Source organism: Pagrus major, chromosome 24 (assembly GCF_040436345.1).
Source record: "Pagrus major chromosome 24, Pma_NU_1.0".
Lineage (NCBI taxonomy): Eukaryota > Metazoa > Chordata > Actinopteri > Spariformes > Sparidae > Pagrus > Pagrus major.
In genome coordinates, this window is record NC_133238.1 from 10,913,257 (window position 1) to 10,931,620 (window position 18,364).

The 18,364-nt window shown below is 43.1% G+C and overlaps 1 protein-coding gene across 6 annotated transcripts in view; it reads left to right on the forward strand.

Moving 5' to 3' along the window:
- r3hdm1 (R3H domain containing 1) overlaps positions 1–18,364 on the forward strand; it is a 45,697-nt gene that overhangs the window by 23,135 nt on the left and 4,198 nt on the right. For 3 of the 6 annotated variants that reach the window (XM_073462156.1, XM_073462159.1, XM_073462160.1), the window contains exons 7-20: positions 651–791; positions 1,530–1,638; positions 1,810–1,905; positions 2,292–2,317; positions 2,595–2,648; positions 3,340–3,584; positions 5,809–6,078; positions 6,565–6,719; positions 8,201–8,560; positions 8,775–8,940; positions 11,950–12,107; positions 12,472–12,605; positions 15,187–15,290; positions 17,621–17,802. In XM_073462156.1, coding sequence (XP_073318257.1) covers positions 651–791; positions 1,530–1,638; positions 1,810–1,905; positions 2,292–2,317; positions 2,595–2,648; positions 3,340–3,584; positions 5,809–6,078; positions 6,565–6,719; positions 8,201–8,560; positions 8,775–8,940; positions 11,950–12,107; positions 12,472–12,605; positions 15,187–15,290; positions 17,621–17,802 — 2,200 coding nt within the window. The remainder of the gene's footprint in view (positions 1–650; positions 792–1,529; positions 1,639–1,809; positions 1,906–2,291; positions 2,318–2,594; positions 2,649–3,339; positions 3,585–5,808; positions 6,079–6,564; positions 6,720–8,200; positions 8,561–8,774; positions 8,941–11,949; positions 12,108–12,471; positions 12,606–15,186; positions 15,291–17,620; positions 17,803–18,364) is intronic. The other 3 variants (XR_012177987.1, XM_073462158.1, XM_073462157.1) reach the window with 2 other exon arrangements.

Consider the following 18,364-nt stretch of genomic DNA (forward strand, 5'->3'; position numbering starts at 1 on the left):
TTTCATTCAGTTTTTGTTGTCCTACCCAAACACCACAACACTTGTTTTCAATGAGTTTTAACAAATTCAACAATAGGAGAACTCAATTAGTGAGTCCAGGTGCAGTTGTTTTTGATGGGAATGGAAACCCGACAACTTTTTCATCGAGTTTAAAATATTCTTCCAAAGTACGGAGTAACGGAGCTTTCCAGAATACCTGCACAGAAGGATCTTCACACCTTCAGATGCGCTGTGCTGGAAGTCACACAATTAAGAGGAACAGCTGTTCATTGTCCTGCTGTTTCAATTTGGGCTGAGTCTGTTTGGATGTGTTTCATTTTTTTTTTTTAATTAATTTGTGAACTTACTATTGGTGTTGGTGATCAAAATCTCTGTTACCAATGTACTAAGTAAGTTGTAAGTTGCTCTAGAATTACTGAGGGCTTAAAGTTCTCCTCCAGTGAGCTCAGAACAGACCCAAGAGCAGATACATCCTTACAAGGCAAAACAACACTGGACTTCTACCAGTTGAAACAGCCCTAGCTTTACTTGCCCCACTCCTCATTTCAGACTGGGAGTCTGACTGATGTTTTTTCCCTGCAGTATATCAATTGTTAAAAAACATTTAAACTGTAGAAGACCATTAACCACATTTCTGTGTCTCCTTCCAGAAGCCAACAGAGAAAGTTCCCGCCCATGACGTCCTATCACAGGATGCTTGCACATCGAGTGGCAGCCTACTTCGGCATGGACCACAACGTGGACCCCAGTGGGAAGTCGGTGGTGATCAACAAAACCACCAACACTAGAATGTGAGCCTCTCTTTAGTGTCTTTTCTTATAATTTAACTGACCTTATTTGTGTAAAATAAGTACGTGAATAAGACAATAATCATCAGACTGATGGATGTTGCATGAGGGCTCCCATTATAACACACTGTCACTTGGTAATTGTTTATGTAAAGTGCATCCATTTCAAAGATGTGCATGTATTGTACTGTGTTGTAGAGATGTCTATTGAATGTAGCATGCTAACCAGCTAGCCCCTAGCCACTTTGTACCTCAAGAGTCGATAGTCTGATAGTAAACAGCGTCAACACTCCACTGGTGCTCCAAGCTCCCAGTTCGGGTTAATACGACCCCTAGCTGCACGGCTAACTGAGCTTACTAGCTAACAGTTAGCAGCAGTTAGCTGTTAATCTGGTGATATGCTGCTCCCTATTTGTTTGACTTTGACAGGTGGCCAATGCTTACATATTGCACCTTTTTTAAGGTTAATGAATTCTTTCTATAGTCTTATAAACATAATAATGTTCATAATTATCTTTTAGCTATTAACTAACACTTAATACAAGGACCTTAATGTAAAGTGGTAACTTGCCACCTTGCTTGTTAATTGTTGTAGGATTTCCTGCGACCATTAGCTGTTGCAATCAATCAACAGATAAGTTGATTCCTGCCCTGCTTGTTGGTTAACATATGTTTGCTGTCAGCGTCTTCCCGAAATTAAGCTGCCACTAAAACTCCTGTGAATTCCCCCTCCACCGACAGACCTGATCAGAAATTCTCCGAGCACATCAAGGATGACAGGGCGGACGATTTTCAGAAACGCTACATTCTCAAACGAGACAACTCCAGCTTTGATCGCGAAGACAGCACGGTAGGTGTTTTTTTTTTTTTTCTTTCCCCCAACCAAGCTGTCACTTTCATTCCTGACATGTTGGTAAGAATGGGACAATCTGGCGTCCCTGACATTGCTGCTAAAGACGCTTGTGTGTGCGTGTGTGTGTGCGCGTATATGTGTCTGCATGTGTGTGTGTGTCCTTGCCAGATTCGAATGCGTTTGAAAGCTGACAAGAGGAGCAAATCGATGGAGGAGAGGGAGGAGGAGTACCAGCGAGCCAGAGAAAGGATATTTGCACATGATGTGAGAGCTGTTTGTGTAGGCGGGGTGGGGGGTGGGGGCCATGTTGCACAAATCTTTGTGTCGTTTCTATTCATGTGCAAATTCAGTAGATGTCTTGCTACCAATTACCACTGCTGGATTTATGAATTTTTAGACGTGGGACGCTCTGATTTGGAGCCAAATTCATGAAGTTAGATTTACAGCTAGACCCGAGAGCAGTTGTCCAGCCACCTGTCTAATTTTTAATGATATTTATTGATGCATTTATTGGATTTTTGAATGCGTCGAGCCATGAAATGTAGCTCACAATGCAAAGAGAAAAGTGCTGGAGGTAAAAATAAGAACAAACTGTGCCGTGAATTATCTGCACCTTTGTAATTTCCTGTAATTTTCCTTCCCACCCACAGGGAGATCACTTCATACTTGATAGAAGGTAAGTTCACCTCTCATCACGTAATAATATTGTTCCAAAAAGCTGTATCTAATAACGGATGATGAATTGTCAGTTAATTGGCCAAAGTAGAACCGATCTCATCCTTTTAAAGTGGAACTAAAGCTCTTCAGATAGCTTCTACTTAAAATTATGTTCAATCACTTTTACAGTTTTCCTGTCAGAGCAGCAATTAGAGCTCGCTCTGTCATGTTTTTAAAATGGTGGATATCTCATTTTGTCGGCGCCTGTTCGGTAATACCTCTCCTCCTCCCTTCAGTGCTCAGGATGAAGACACATGCATGAGCACCCAACAGAGGCGGCAAATGTTCAGGTAGGTCCACCCACCCACCCACATCCTCCCTCCTCCCTCCTCCCTCCTCCCTCCTCCCCAACCCCCGTCACACATCATTCAGCTCTTTCAGCGGCTGAACCGCAGGCAGAGAAAAAAAGGCCTTAATCGGCTCGCTCAGGAGCAGGAGTGCTGATCTGAGGATTTGTTTTTCGCCGCTCAGGAAAGCTTCTGTTAAATAGGATTTTTCGGCCCAGGTTTCCTCATGTGGGATGGCCTGTTCGGACCAAAGCTTGGCAATTAGGCGATGTAACTGTCCATTTAAAATGTCATCTTTTTAATGATCGAGCACTGAAGATGCTATGGCTGGATTCACAAAAGAATGAATGCTGATTATGTCCATAGAGGATGACAACGTGCCGTGATTGAAATGCCATAAATTGAGTAAATAAATGCTTTCAAATATCAAAGTACAGCAGTTATTTTTTTTAAAAACAACAGTTTTTTGCAGGTCTTTGTTTTGTTTTGTGTTTTTTCATTACCTTTCACTGTGTAAATCTGTGGCAGAAGTGTGGTTAACACAAGTTTAGAGCGGAAAAAATTAGTCGATTAATTAATATCACTTCACAGAAAATGTATCAATGACCTGCTGATATTGTGCCATGAGGATGTAAATCTGTAACTTAAAAAAAGCATAGAATACTAAATCTAAATCAAATGTTCTGTCTTTCAGGTTACGGGCAGGTCGCTCAGGAGCCAGCCGGCAGAGCAGCTCCGAGACGGAAACGCTGCCGCGGCACGGCGAACCGCGGCCATGGAGCAGCACCGACAGCTCGGACAGCTCCAACCGGCTCGCCCCGCGGCCCGCCATCACCAAGGCCAGCAGCTTCAGCGGCATCTCCCCCGGCCTCGTCCGGGGGGACAGCACGGCCAGCAGCAAGAGCACCGGGAGGCTCTCCAAAACAGGCAAGAAAGCTAGTGAGGATGACGTACTTGAACTTTAAAAGTGTAGCTGTCAATTTTCAGCAATGTTCTCTTTCTAAAATGAGGCTGATTACATGGTACAGGTGAATTCTGAATGTAGATGGAGGGATTTGAGCTTGTAAATCATCCATTTAGTTATTCAGACAAGAGAGAGGAAACCCTCACAGCATGAAGAGGAAAAATTAGCCAAGTAGATAGATGGGCGAATAAAAATAGACATCTTGCATGTTGAGCTCGGAACTAAAGGCATGTCGACAAGTGTTTGTCTCCCTGCCGCGGTCAGTAAAGTCTGTGCGCCGCCATGTAGTCGGACAGCTGTCAAAACTAATGGCCACACAGCAACGTGGTGATGGAGGAGGCTCTTAAAAAGTGTTGTAGCAGCAGCGTAGTGTAAAACCTACTGCATAATGTATAAGTTGAAGTGCCGCGCGTGTCACCGAGATGAAGTTAAGGCTGCACCCGACTGCAGGCGCTTACTCCACAATATGATGCATTTGTAACTTGACTGCCTGAGATGAGTGAGGTTTTGTCTTCTTTATCTCAGTGAACGCAGGGTGGAAATCCTTGCTTGGCCTCTGCTCTCCATTTTGTTCCCTGCCACTTTTTTTCTATTTTTTGTCAATCTCCTGCTTTTCTTCCGCTGAGAAGTAGCAGCAGCAGCAGCGGGTTTCTTGCCTGAGCAGTTCTTTAAGTTGTTTACGAGGCGACTGGCTGCCCTCACTTTGTGTTTTGGGAGTATAAGTCGAGGAGACATCTCGCCCGCGCTGCCGTGTTCTCCTACCTTTGCCCTTCTCCTCTTAAAGGCCTCAAATAACACCCCCTCCCCCCCGACAGGCTGCACGCCATTGCTACCTGAAAATAGGAGCTTAGAAACAATAGAGGCAAAATTGTTTCAGCCTGTGCGATATCATTTCTGCGGTGATGAACCTCATTTGTCATCCAATTTCCTTTATTTTGAGGTAAAGTTATGAGTATAATTCAGTATTTTCTGCTATTGTTAAGCTCCACTTGCCCCCATTACAACTGACACCTTTAGTTGTTAGTTTACAGTTCCAGCTGATTAAACTGGATCCATTGTTCTACATTCAGCTACGCAGCAGAAATAAACATACTAGCTGAAATTAGCTTTACCATGACCTCCTACAGCACTGAAGTTCATTAGCAATAGAAATCAATTAACACTTAATTAACTGTTAAACATAATTCATTTTGCTCCATAAGGAGTACTATACAGTACATGTTATCTGATAAATGTTTCTGTACTTTGGCAAAAGGAAGATGAAGGAAGATAAGACAGCTGTTAAATTAATTGCCAGCTATTTTGATAATCGATTATTCGGTTTCAGTAATTAACAAAAAAAGTCTAAAGGTGCAATTTGTAAGAATTGGCCATCTGTTGAATTCATATTCCCAACAAATGGGGGCAGCATATTAACAGAGTAACTGCTAACTGCTTCTGGCTTTACATCATCTGTTTGTACATTCATGATTGTAGCTATTGTTAGCTTGTTCGCTCAGCTAGCAGGACTCCCAGGGAAGTATTGGTGTTTAGGCGTAAAAATCAGTCAATGAAGATCTTTCTCTACAGTGCACCTTTAGTCCTCCATGACAGTAAACTGAATGTTTTTGTGTGGTGGACAAAATAAGACATTAGAGGACATCGTCGTCCTTGATTAATCATCATTGATTAATCAAGAAAATAATCAGCAGGTTAATCGATACTGAGTACTCAGTAGTTGCCACTCGATACTTCTAAGTAAAGGATCTGAATGCTGTAAAAGACTGCATTGAGAGAGGAGATTTTAAAGAACGTTTTCTGTGTTCCTTTGTGATCCATTGTGCTTTGACAGCAACAATATTATTGAACTCAGCTTTCTAAAACCCCACAACACCAGATTGCGATGTCAGTCCCTCCTCCCAAAATCCAAGAGCTTCTTTGCGCACTCACCAATTTTGCACAACAGTCAGTAATTACACAGGGAGACATCCATCACAGACGGCGCACAGATACCAATTTCTCCATCAACGGTTCCCTCAGGAGACCAGAATGCTATGCAGCCACGAGAGAGGTTGCGTTATTAGCGAGAGGCATGACTGCTTCATTATCACAATCGGCTCTTTCCACCCTCATGAAGAACTAACAAGCAACACGTTTTAAAGTCATTGTTGGAGATGTAGGATGCAGCTGATAAATCTCTTTGTTCTGCCTCTTCCTCAGGTTCAGAATCGTGCAGCAGCGTCGGCTCCTCGTCCAGCTCACTATCCCGTCCCCAGCTGCCCCTCCCCGTTTCAGCCTCATCCTGGTCCAACATCCCCAGCGCCCCCTTGATCCACCCGGCTGCTGACACCAGAGGTTCGGGACCCCCTGAGATGATCAAGAGCGTCCCTTCACAGCCACCATCTGCTACAGAAGCGACCAACTATTACGTGTTGCCGCTGGAAGCCTCAGGGATACCACCCGGCAGCGTTTTTGTCAACCCACACACAGGTGGGTGATTTGGTACCTCCATCTGAAGATGAAAAGCCAGAGTTTGGCGACCCAATGTACCGCAATAAATCAAAGTGATTTTTCCCTTATTCCTGTCTTGTAATTTTCTGGTTTCCTAATGAATATTCAAAACTTGCGGACAGAATTACAGGTCGGCACAGGGCTGCACTCGGTTTGTCTGTCAAATTAGTAGTCAGACCAAAAGCGTGCTGCTCAAAATGCATTGAACAGATGGGAGAAATCTGTAAATATTCATCATGGGCCAAACACACAGTTGTACACTTTTGGGCTGCAAACTGAACTTCAAATGCTGCCAAGGTTGTTAATTCCTGTTTGCTCTCCTCTCACGGGCCATGTTTGGGTGTGTCCTTTCCTGTCACGAGGAGCGTAATTCAAGTGATTCCTCTTCTATGATGTTGAATTATTATAGCGTGTGCAGCTCACATCACTTTTGCTTTCTGGTCTCTTATGAATTTAATTTGACAGGCAAGCCTTTCATCCACCCCGATGGCAGCGCTGTAGTTTATAATCCAGCCGCCGTCGCCTCGGCTGCAGGCAGGAACCCACAGCAGGGGAAAACCCTGCAGCAGCCAATCCCTAACCCAACGCAGCAACACCAAACCAATCACCTCCACTCACAGGTCAGTGGGCGGGATTACATATTTCAGCAGGAGTCTTGACTTTTCACTTTACAAGTCATGTAAAGACTAATGATTTTTCTAACTTTTTCTAACCGCACTAACTTATAATGTTAAAATGGGAGCTGATAGTGGGATGGCAGGAGCTTAATTGACCGTAGCGGCATAAGAGTGCTAACTTGTGTAGCATTAGCCTTAGTATATTAGCATATCATGTATGTAGCCTTTTACTAGTTTCTCATTTTAAAACAAATTGGCTTGGAAAAACAAGCTCATGGTCAATCGAGGCTCCCGCCACTTTACTTTTAGCATCCTTCGTCCAGTCTCATCTCCTGTCCCTCTTGTCCATTTCTTCTTCCCTTCCCTCCTCAGCCGATCTGTCCTCCTCTCCAGCTGTCCTCTGAGCCTGTCCACAACCCAATGGTCTCGTATCCTCTTCCTCCTCCTCCTCTTCCTCCTTCTCAGTTCCTGCCCGTCTGTCATAACCAACAGTACACTGTGGTACAGAACTTCTTTCTTTCCATTGTATTATTCCTTCCCTCCCCCCGTTCCATCTCCTGTCAGACCTGGCTCGTTAAGAGTTTGTCTTTAGACTTTTTCTCTCAGCAATTAAATTAATAAATGGACCCAAAATCCTGCTCAGCTTGTGTCTGGTTAAATAAATGCTCTGAGCTCTTATTTAGAGCCAGGTCTTCATACATGTGCCTTTAAATAAGCCCCTGAATAAATGATCTTCTGTGATGTATTTAAAATGAAGCTACATTTTTTTGCGACATATCACATTCTTTGCTACCAGAAAAAAAAAATTTAAATTGTCAATTTAGCAAGAGGAGTTTGGTATCCATTTTGTTAATGATGTGTAAAATAAGCCCAGCATTATCTCACCTCTGCAAACATCAAAACAGACTGCAATATTCTCCCGATTAACTATTCAGTTCTAGATAATTTTTTTGGGGGGTGGAAAGGTGTATCTAAATCCAGCAGGAGCCATTCCCCACATATATAGATCATGCATTCACTTAACCTCATTTTTGACCTGGTTTTAGTGAAAGACATGCCTCTGTGACTAATTATGCCTGTGGAAAGTTCCATTAATATTTAATTCATCACCAGATGTTAGCGCTGAATAATCCATGACTAAAAACACTACTTTTCCAACAGCATGTCAGAACTGACCTGAACTGGCGCGCGGTGGCGATGCAGATAAATAGTTCACTTTACACTCGAGCTTGTCTCGGCAGACCTGGGTCAGATTTAAACTCACGCATTTGTTTCAACCTTCAAGGAAAAAATACTTTGAGCAAATGTCTTTGATTCAGCACTTAGCTTAGAAATCAGCTGACTGTCCCTGGTGGTTGAAGCGTATTGATCCAAAATCTGGGCAGATTTAATAAGAAAGATTGTCGGTGCCCTTGTGCTGGATATTAATGTGTCTCCTTTCATTTAAATTTGTTAAAATATCTGACTCTCATTTATCTCTCCAGCCTGACGCCCTCAACGCCCAGTTCAGTCACATGACTCTGGCGCAGCAACAGCCCAACGACGGCGGGGCTTCAGCTCCGGACACCCGCCATTTTCCCACTGTATACCACCACCACCACCCCTCCTCTATGGTACTGCAGGGAGCTCATCCTCCACAGCAGCAGCAGGTTGCTAGCTACATGGTGGCAGGGCCATCGGGAGGACACCCAGGGGTGCTGCAGGGCCAGCCCGTCGCGCTCCAGACCCCGGCCCCCAACCACGCGTACCCCAGCTCCACCCCGGGTCCTGCTGCTTTCGCCGGGTCCACGCTGAACCAGCAGCTCCTCCAGCAACACACCTACATCCAGCAGCCTGTCCAGCAGGTGGGGACGCCTACGATCTAAAATCACGCTGACTGTCCGTAACTGTGTGAGAATGTGGTGATTTTGTCTGTAGGTCTCAGTCATGAGTCACTCCTGCAGTGGAAAGCAGCTTTATGACTAATCCTTCATTTCTCCTGTCGCTGTGAAGTGCATTCAAATGGGAGTGCTGATGTGTCACACAGTCCTTGAATTCGTGTTAATGCGTCTTTTACAGATGTCCACGTGTTACTGCTCGACAGCCCACCACCCCCACTGCTCCAGCCAGCAGCAGCATCATCATCAGCAGCAGCAGCAGCAGCAGCAGCACCACCACTACCGACCGCCCGTCAACCCGCTGTCCTATAACTGCCCTCAGAGCCAAAACCTGCCCCAGCAACAAGGTATGAATGAAGACATTTTACTGAAGAATTTCGTCTCTTTTGACACCTGAATAATTTGTCTCATGATGCCTTTTTTCAGCAGTTGAAAGGTTTCATAAAATGTTCAAAATGGGTGAAAAAATTGACTCTTAATGCAACTAAACAACCTGGAGAGATGGACACACACTCACAAGAGCCCATTTAAAAAAAAAAAAAGTCTATTTTACACTTAAATTGTCATTAAGTCAATTTCAAAGTTGTGATCTAAAGACAAATCAAAGGTTTTAAAAATAAATAAATAAGGTCTGCAGCCTCGGATGTGAAGCGACTGATTTTTAACACTTCATGTTGTCAAAAGCAGTGCTCGTCCTTGCTGCCGAATCAAGACTCTACTATATCAATATGCTTTGTTAACTTCCCACTTTTAGCTCTCGGCTTTTTACTTTTTGTTGTTGTTGTTCTCACAAGGGAGCTATGCCAGCCGCGGCCCGACGGCTCGACTGAAGGACAAATATTTCTCCCTTTCCTTTCCTCTCGGTTTGTTTGTTTCCGCGAGTTCACATGTCTCCCCGGGAGTCTTCCACTTGATTATTCTGTTTCTGTTTTTTCTTCACCACAGGAGTTGAGATTGTTAGCTCCTGCTCGGTCTTTCTCACACGCACACTCTTGCTTAACTGGATGTAACGTCGGCACGATTGTGACACACACGTACACACTGGTGCACAGACGTCTGTGTAAGTGGCTGCGGCACTATTCTGTCATCTGTAGGCTGCAAATGCGGCTTCCCTGCTGGGGACCCGGGGAATAGACAGCAGACAAATGAAGCTGACCTACAAAGGCAAAGGACAGCAATTATTTCTCAGGGAAACAGAAAAAATGACTTGTTTCCCCTCTGTTCTTGTTTTAATTAAAGATATATATATATGAGACCAACTAAAGGTGAAGACGGTGCAGCATGCGTTGCACACATAATAAATAAGTTATCAGAGGAAATTCTCCGATGCCTCAGTTGGTGTCCGCAGAGGAACCTGCGAATGTTTCCACTCACTTGCATCAGTCAGTCGCCGCCACCACAGGGACTTCAGCTTCAGTCATGGTCATTCTGGGAAAGCAGCTTCTATTATATGTGAAGGGATTGAAGGATTTGTCTTCCTCCCTTGCTGCTGTTGGATGATGCTAGAGAAGGGTGATGACATGCTTGTTCTACAAACTTAAAGGGCCACTATGTTGTTTTGGAGAAGAAATTCAAACTAAGAATTTTAATATTTACTATATTTAATGAGGTAATAATACAAACTCAGAAATATTTAATTTCCATAACTGAACAAAATAAGGAAAATAAGGTCCCCAGAACCATGTTTGAAGCTAGAAAGACTGTGATTCACATAAAATAAGGAATTTGGTGAAGCCACCCTGCGCTCAGGGACATTATAATGGCTGTTTTTCTCTATTTTCTGACATGTATCGACAAAACAATTAGTTGAAACCCTAATTGTGCTATAAGCTATATGACACTGATTTTGCCACATTGCCACAAGTCAAATAAAAATGCATAAAACAAATAGCCTGCATACAGCCAGGCTTAAACATTGAATACTGGAAACAAACCCTGCAGTAACTATTATGGGTCGGCAACTGTTTGTATTGAATTTTTTCAGTTTGGGCTGTTCAAGGCAGGCTTAATTTTAATTTGAATGCTGTCTCAAGGTTGTTTAGAAGTACAATTTAATACCGAAGAGGAAGAGCACTGAGCCTGAGAGGCGGGATGCGGGGCCGGGACGCTGTCTGAGAGGCCTCTATGAATCTCACAGTGAACCGGTCTCTTTTTCAGCCCCTCACTCCTCACCTGTGAGACATACAGCGATCTCGCCACGTCAACAATCGATGCAGGATGGAGTGTGCATGCAAGGGAAAAAAAACGAAGACGCTCAGTGACACTTGCATGATACAGGGAAAGTCTGAAGGAATTTCCAAAGTAAAGAAATATACTGCCTGCTGGACTGGTACAAAATCGTGTGCTTTTGATATTACAGTCATTTCATGCTTGGTTTGTAAGTGAAGGTGGGGAGGCGAGGGCGGATAAAAATAGTCCTGCCCCTCTCTGTTCCTCGCGGAGCACTTTCATTGTCTAGCTGTACTTTTCTCCCAGGGCGGCAGACTGTAAAGACACCTTCACAAAAGGACGTCCTCTCCTTTGTCGCTCGCGTTACCCACATGCGTGTGTCACGAGGGACAGTATTTTCAAATGTCTCTTTTTGTCACCTTGACATTTAAGTGTCTTGATTCTCTGCCCCCCACACCACCCCCCTTCCGGCTAGGAATAAAGTGCCGCCATTTTAGGCCGTTCGGAAAATGGACGGATCCGTGTGACTTTGTGTTAGAGTGCTCTAAATGGCTTTTTAACAAGTACTTAAAAAGTTTGAGCCAGTTGTCTGTTATTTGTTGAAGTTAAAGTTGCAACAGTTGGACGACTGGAAAATTGTTGCCAACTATTTTGTGAAACCACTAATCGTTTCAGTCATTTTTTAGGCAAATGTGTAAAAAATGTGCCTGTTTCGGCTTCGTAAATTTAGGAATTTGCTACTTGTCTTTATGATTTATGATAGTAAATGAAGCTCCTTTGGTTTTTTTGACTATTGGTTGGACAAAAACGGTTTGAAGATGTCATAATGCGTTAATTGCAGCCTTAGTAGAAGTGAAAGTTTTGTTTGTTTGTGCACTTACTCAGCCACTCCAGTTGCAGGTTCAGGCGACCACAGGCTAAATCAAATGTATTGACTTTCTCATGTATTTCAAATGTCTTAGACCTGCTGAGCTGTAACAGCCTTCAATCTGCACGTTGCCCCTTTTAAAATCTATAAAATCTTGAACAATTTTCCTTCTTAAATCTTGATAACCGAGCCTTTGTCAGTCCCGTCTTCTGGCCATGTTGCGCAGATATCATGAATATTAATCTCTTTTTTTTTTGGTTCCTATCAGGCGTCTCTTTTCATTTGGTCACAGCCTTGTGCCTTTCTCATTTCGCCCCAGTGCACCAAGCCGTGATGCCAAACCCAGCGTCCAGCTACCAGACCGTAGTGGGCGTGCAGCCAACACCCAACCTCGCTCTCACTGGCAACCAGCAAAGCAATATGGGCAACCAGATGCAAGGCATGATGGTCCAGTACCCTCCAATGCAGTCTTATCAGGTATTGTGATGACGAGACAGAGTCAGATTCATATTAGCAGTCTAGAAATGAAAAAGAGCATTCAGTTCATTTAGTTATGAATGAGATCTGCTGGTCTTGAGATCTCTTACTAGTTGTTCTGCATTCTTGTCAAGGCACAGGAAGAGAGGAGAACTTCAAAAATAAGAGAGTGCACTTGATGTTGATTTTGATTATTGATTTTTTTTTTTTTCTTCTTTTTTTCCAGTTAATTGTCCTTAAGATTAAAGAAAATACAAAACTATGACTCACTCAAAGCAGAAAATCACTTTTTTCAGTTTTACCATGCCTTTATGTGCTTGATTTTCCATGTTTTTCCAATCTTTTGTTTTTTTGTTTTTCGCAGCAGGTTTCTGTGCCACAGCAGACGTACCAGCAGCCTGTGTTTGTGTCCTGTCAGCCGGGGCAGGGGGCAGTGGCTGTCGCTGGCGTGCAGCCCTGCTACAGCCTGCTCCCCCCGAACCAGCACACCACCATGAGGTACCGTCTCTGCTCCCCGCGTGTTTTTGAGATTTCAATTTTAGATTCCGATTTGGTAACGCTTTCTATCACGACCACATTAATAGTGCGTTCATGGTGTATTATAAATGCATTCATAATGCTTTATGACTAGTGGTTATGACTACCTATTACACTCAACATTTAACTGTAGTAAGGAATCGTGGAGCGCCATAAACGTCCATGCAGTTTCATAAATTATTGGTTTCTGGGACAAGGTACATCTACAGGCGAGCTGATAATTTCATCCAAACCTGATTAAAGCAGCTTCAGCTATTAGAATCTGTCATTAGAAAAGGATGAACATAAATCAGAGGAAGTTGATTATCAGTGTGTACATGACTTTAGTTCATTTTACAAATAAAAGCTGCACCAGAAAACACAATTAACTCTTTTTAACATTTTATACGACTGCTTTAGGCCTTTAGGATGATTATTAAAGGGATCGATGTCAGCTGGGTTATTAAAGAAATCGTGTTAATGCCAAACATATTTGCTAATTACTCCCATATATCAAAGTATTGATGTGCATGGAAACTGCTGTCTTGGAAAGCACAAAAGATCAATGGGTAACACTTTCTGTGAAGTTTGTTAATGGGGGCATTCACGGTGTATTATAATGCAGTCATAATGCTTTCTGATGCACTATATCAACAATACAATGATTACTTATTAAACTGCCTGGAGTATTATATGATAACATGAGTCCATCTGTATAGGCAGTTATAAGCCCCTTAAGTCAACCTCTAGTTTATAACTGGTCATGAGCATCCATACGTCACTTCAGCTTATAATTCGGTATAAGTCACATCTATAATGTTTTATGATTAAGTGCATCAAAAAGCATTGTGTGTGTGTGTATGAGTGTTATAAAGCATAATGGCTGCATTATAATACACTATGAATGTCCCCAAAATGCACCGCAGAAGTGTATTTGTGTTATCCAAGCAGCATCTGTTTCCATGCACATCAATACTTTGATATATGGGAGTAATTAGCAAATAGTTTTGGCATTAACACGATTTCTTTAATAACCCAGCTGACATCGATCCATTTAATAATCATCCTAAAGGCCTGAAGCAGTCGTATAAAATGTTAAAAAGAGTTAATTGTGTTTTCTGGTGCAGCTTTTATCTGTAAAATGAACTAAAGTCATGTACACACTGATAATCAACTTCCTCTGATTTATGTTCATCCTTTTCTAATGACAGATTCTAATAGCTGAAGCTGCTTTAATCAGGTTTGGATGAAATTATCAGCTCGCCTGTAGATGTACCTTGTCCCAGAAACCGATTTGCAGGTAGTTGATGCTGCTCCTCACTCCTGAAGGTGCCTCTTATTTATAGACCGAACAGGCCCGATGAGTGAATCCCCAAAGCCGCTCCGAGCCAAGGTCATCTTTGTTCACCGCGGGGGGGAAAAATGAGGTTATTACCACGATGCTTTTAGTGCACCGGGTGTTCGCGTAGCTGATGAATGTCGACTCTGACGCACCTCTCAAAGAGTCTTTTTCCTCCGTTCCTCTAGTAGTGTGGAGCTCTCTCTCATTAGAAGCTGATTGATAGAACTAGTTCACAGAAAGCAAAACATGTAATTAGTTTCTACCTCCATGGACCCAATCAATCTGGATACTGGTGAGAGTAGCACTACTGGGACTGCTGTGCACACCGGTGTACATAACAAACACCAGGCGGGAACATAGCCATGTACGCAGCCATCACCTGCAGGAGAACAATGCAAAGACACACACATGCGAGGAGAGGTCACTCTCTCATTGTCCCAGCTGTAAAATGAGGCTGCGTTAGTAGGGCAGTCGGTGTGGAAATGATTTATGCGGCAGTGTTGGAGCGGCTCAGTGTTCTCCCACGAGGGCCCGACTGTCCACCTGCAGCCTGCTTTTTCACCAGCTGTACGCCGAGTCCCTGCAGGCAGGTTGCTTACAGAGCAGAGCGCAGCTACTCCGCAGATGGACTTAAAGAGAAATTTCAGATTTAATACCCCGACTGCAGCGTTAAGATCTCAGAGCTCCCGGAGATTTTCCGTCTGTGCGGGTTTAGATTTTTAAGACCTACTTAGGTGTGAGCATCATATTGGACGTCTTTTTCTTCAGGCTGTGGAGTGCCAGTAGCACTTCCAGTGACAAGTTTGGCAACATTTAAACCTTCATTCATTCATCCATCCATTTTGTGCTGTTGATCCAGGTCCAAGTCATGTTTAAAGGTTAATAAATGACATTACGATTATTTATGTTATCAGGGTTGAGTCTTTTTTTGGGCCAACATTCTCTGATTCTAGATTGTCTTGGCCTTTGGGAAACACTGATCGACATTTTTGGCCATTTTCTGACATTTGATCAAACAAACAAGTTATCAATTAAGCGAGAAAAAAATCTAAAGATGAATCAACAATGAAAGTAATCATTAGTCGCAGCCCTTGGGATATAAATGTCAATAATATTTGCACTTTCTAATGCATTCTAAGTCTTTTTCTCCTTTGGCCATGAAAAGGTTATTAAGAGAAACCCTGTTATAAAACACTTTCTTTACTCTGTGTCCATTCACAGTTCTACAGTGAGTTTCCTGCCCGCCCAGATGATGGAGCAGCTCCAGTTTCCTCAGACCTCGTCCCACTGCGTCTCCCAGCAGCACCCAGGCCAGCAGTATGCAGGTACGCCCTCCCCCTCTGCCGAGGTCTACATCCAAACACTCGGTGATCTGCAGCAGGAGAGTGCGAATACTCACTTTTCACTCCCTGACATTAACCGCCCTGGAGATTCCCCATCAGCGCCAGGCGCCCCCGACATGCTTTATTTTCCCTCATCTCTCAGTGTCAATAACTGCAGAATGTATTCCTTCATCGCTACGACTCGGGCTTCTTAATGAAATAATCTTCCCCGGGTTTATGCTGCCATTGTATGTGCGTCAGACGCGTGATTAGATTTACACTCCGGATTTTCAAAATGAAAAAGAGTGAGGCGTAGTGATGACGGCTCCCCGGAGTTTGGATAAGTGAAAGTGATTTGCACATCCAGCCCTTCCACCGGAGCTGCTGCGCCGAGATTAAACAGCTAGTGGGTCGACCGCTGCAAACATTATGTTGACAACGACTCTGTCAAAGTGCTGTTTGGTACAGTTAAAAAATGGTTGCGGCGTCTGCGGTGCGAGTTATGTATTGATGTATATAATCACATATAATCACAGCATGAAGCTGCTTAATGTTCACTTCAAGACAAGAAACCGTTTATGAAATTTATGGATGTATGTGTACATGTACACATTAATGTATGTGTACATGTACACATTAATGTATGGATGTATTTGCAACAATCCAAAAATGATATATGAGTCTGATTTATTTTATTTTATTTATTTATTTATTTATTTATTTGTAAGGGAAAATAGGGGATGAATAATACTGGATTAATGCAGATTCCAATATATGCACATATTTTTTCCACCTCACCACAGTGAACATCAAGTCTTCTATAGTGGAATTAACTAGTGGTGGGAAAAGTACAGCTACAGTACTGAAATACTACTCAGAATAATGCATCATCAGTAGCAGGCATTCAGTCAGAGGGGTTTCTGTTTCCTGCTCTGCTCTGTTCAGTCGTCATGGTCACCTCTCCAAACCCGCGCCTGAGTTTTGTGGGTATTTTTTTCTTTATATCAGGGTTTTCATTGGCCGTTTGTTCATGGTTTTACAAGTAACTAAGTAGATTACATGGTGTAATTTATACTGAGATACGATAACATTAAACTTGCGCGTTTCAAAATCTACACATTCACCAAAGGCAAAAAAAAAAAGAACTACTCAGTCAACAGTTATAGAGACATCATGTCGGAAGAAATATTCATTTCAGGCTGATGCCCTGAGTGGCTCTCTGGTGGACAAACTCTGTCATGGCGACACTGTTTTAAATGACCTCAAATGGAGTTTACAGTTTCTATTCTGATGTTTCTTGTGACTGAACTCCTGACATGTACACCGGTACAGATATATCTGCAGTTATCCAAATAGGCAGATATCAGTCTAGTTGTGATAGATATAAACATCAGGTAAGTTTGGAGATGGATAGATGAAACTCAAGAAATAAAAATCACCATAATTACCGATCTTTTCACGTATGGCCTGTTCTGTATTGGCCTTTCAAGGGCTCACAGACTGTCTGTCCAGAGGCCCAGGTGGGGCAGTCTCCTTACTAATGACCTTTATTATTCATGTCTGATTATTATGGGAGAGCAATGGAGGGAGCCATCATTTCCAGCCCGTCAGTAATGAGGTCAGATGAAGGTCTCGCGACGGCCTTACCTACAGCGTCACCAGTAAACATTTTTAATTGGCCAGGTCGGGGGCCAGAAATAATCTGCAGATTAAGTCCAAATATCCGTCGTCCTTGCTGTTGTTGTCGGCTAATAATTCATAAATCAACAGCGGCGTCGGCTGTGCAAAGTTTGCTATATGATTTCCACCTAATGTGAGCTTTATGTAAACAGAAATTAATTACATGGCAATATATTGTAGATAGTTTTCTTAGTTCATTTCCTCGTGCACCTCTGATGCTGCGTTGGTTTTTTTTTTTTCCTTAAGTCACATCAGTCACGTTCATGCGTCACAAACTAATAAGATAATTGGATCTCGCGGATCATCGCAGAGGATTTAGCAGGGAAAGGGAATGGAGTCTGTTATTGCTACTGCGGTTGTGCCCTCATAATCAAGGCACTTAAAACCTAATTGCTCAGCAGCTAACGGTGTTTCACTGATGAGGTGTGTAGCTGAACAAAAGTGCTGAAAAAGAGCTTTTGGGGCGAAAACACATTTAGTTTGTCGGTTCACTGTGGTGCATAAATGATGAGTTTAAGTGATGAATTGAATAAAAAATAAGAATATTAAATGTGTGTCTTCCTGACCTGATTCGCCTCTTGTCAACACTATTTCAATTCTAGCTTTTGTTTGCTCTTTCTCTAAACTTTGTGTGTGTGTGTTTGTGTGTGCAGGGTTGTTACCCCCAGGCCCCAGCAGCAGCATGGTGATGCTGCAAATGACAGCACCCCCCTGCCAGCAGCCCCGGGCCCCCTCCCCCTGCCAGCGGAAACAGCCCAACCACAAACAGGCGGGCGCCGAGCACCAGCGCGGCCGCAGGCCTGCCGAGCTCCCCCCACCTCCAGACAACACCCAGGTACAAACGCTGCCCGTGTGCATCGATTAGGCGCAGGCCATCACTCAAAACAAAAACACCTCCCAGAAAAATGGTTGGAATAAAAATTGAATTTTTGTGCTGTCAAGTGAAAAGATTGTATTACAACCTGTTAAAACCTCACTGAGGTTGTCTTAAGATTTCCAGTAGATTTAATTAGCTGAGTGGCCTAGAGCTTTTGACTTGATTTCCAAAAGATTTTAAATTAAATGTTTAATTTGCTCAGGTAATGTTTGCCACATAGGACAATACAGTACATGTCAGAAAGTTAAGACCATCACAAGAAAGCAATTTGAAAGCCAATTTACTTTGGTTGTCTGAGTTTGACAGTGACACGAGAATTGCCCCCCTGGAGCCAAACCCGGCCTCCCCTGCTCTCCAGGCAGGTTAAATGTCGTCGTAAATAGGCTCTGCAAATGAAGTCAACGCTGGCTTGGCTCGAAAATGAGGAGAAAATAGTCCTCGGCATTAGGGTGTAATGGTACATTAGTGGGACTAATGTGGTTGGGATGGTACATTAAAGCAACAACATGAACAACAGAAT